At 25.6% G+C, this 1,591-nt stretch overlaps 1 protein-coding gene across 1 annotated transcript in view; it reads left to right on the top strand.

Moving 5' to 3' along the window:
- LOAG_17879 (hypothetical protein) overlaps positions 1 to 1,591 on the top strand; it is a 4,198-nt gene that overhangs the window by 1,477 nt on the left and 1,130 nt on the right. Inside the window, exons 3-7 of the mRNA XM_020450541.1 lie at positions 175 to 369; positions 537 to 710; positions 885 to 1,022; positions 1,110 to 1,299; positions 1,379 to 1,533. Of these exons, the coding sequence (XP_020305762.1) occupies positions 175 to 369; positions 537 to 710; positions 885 to 1,022; positions 1,110 to 1,299; positions 1,379 to 1,533 (852 nt within the window). The remainder of the gene's footprint in view (positions 1 to 174; positions 370 to 536; positions 711 to 884; positions 1,023 to 1,109; positions 1,300 to 1,378; positions 1,534 to 1,591) is intronic.

The raw sequence follows: 1,591 nt of genomic DNA, 5'->3' as shown, positions 1-1,591 counted from the left end.
AAAAAAACTAATAATAATAATAATAATTATTATTATTATTACTATTATTATTATTATTATTATTATTATTATTATTAATTATTATTACTATTATTATTAATAATAATAATTATTATTACCATTCAGTGTTAACGTCACTTTTTCGTTTTGTTGCAGAAATTTTAAAAACTTCAGGTACGAAAATTAGGACTTTTCGAAGCAAATAATACTTTTTACTTTCGTAAAATATGTGAAGCAATTGGCTTATTATCATTAGCAATATTTTTGCAACTACAAGAGCGATTCATTTTATCAGCATTGATATTAGGATTAGCTTGGCAGCAATTGGGATGGTTGATTCATGAATATGCACATCATCAACATTTCAAGGTAATCCCTATTTATGGTACTATTCAATTCGTTATGAAATTAACATTTGAAGAATTCATGAATTACAAATAAAAAATTATAAATGGATTCCTAGTTTACTAACGTTAAATTATCATAACCATCATGATGGTATATTTAAAATTTTATAATTAAATGAAAATTTAAAGAACCATTATTGGAATGATTTGACATCATATATTGTTGGAAATTTACTACAAGGTTTCTCAAGTGGTGGTTGGAAAGAACAACATAATATGCATCATGCAGCAACAAATGTTATTGGACGTGATGGTGACATTAATTTATTACCATTTTGGGCTGTTGTACCATCAGATTTGCAAGTAAGTATATTTAGAACAATACATACATGCAGTCATTTTGTGATAATCATACGATCCAAAATCGGATCTTATGATAATTCTTCCTGAAATGGTACCATTTTAACCTGTTCCAAAGATATCCCTTTGATACGTTTAATTATTTTTACAACTTATTAATTTATTATCAATTTTCAGCAAATGCAAGGAAGTTGGATACTAAAAATTATACCATATCAGCATATTTATTGGACGATAGCTTTTCCATTCTTACGAATTTCATGGCTTTTGCAATCCATCATTTTTGTTGCAAATATGTCAAATAGTTGTTTTGAGGTAATTTAATTTATTTAAAAACATTAACCAGTTAAATTCAAAATTTTTTTAAAAAAAAAAAATCTAAATAAGACATTATGATTGCAGATTCATAGGAAAAGAGCAACAATTGAACGTTTAGCGCTATTATTACATTGGTGCATGATACTCCTTCAGCTTTATTACTTACCAACATTTCAAATACGATTAATTTATTTCTTCATATCGCAATTATTTGCGGGATTTCTTTTGGCTCATGTTGTTACATACAATCATTATTCCACTCAAAAATTCAAACGTAAGTAATTTGTTAATAAATGAACAAATATTATTTGAGCAATTAATAATTTAAAAACTTATCGATCAAATATTTACAGATGATGATTTAATTTTAAACAGTTATGTTTGTTTGCAACTTCATACTACCAGAAATATGCGGCCAGGAATTTTAATTGATTGGTTATGGGGTGGATTAAATTATCAAATTGAACATCATTTATTTCCATCTATGCCAAGGCATAATTTAAAAACGGTTTGCCTTTCTTTTTTTTTTTTTTCTTTTTTTTTTTTTTTTTTAATTTCTTCTTTTC

This window comes from Loa loa (genome assembly GCF_000183805.2).
Source record: "Loa loa unplaced genomic scaffold supercont3.144, whole genome shotgun sequence".
In the NCBI taxonomy this organism is placed as follows: Eukaryota; Metazoa; Nematoda; class Chromadorea; order Rhabditida; family Onchocercidae; genus Loa; species Loa loa.
Note: the sequence above shows the minus strand (reverse complement) of the source record. Positions and strands in the feature narration are given on the sequence as shown.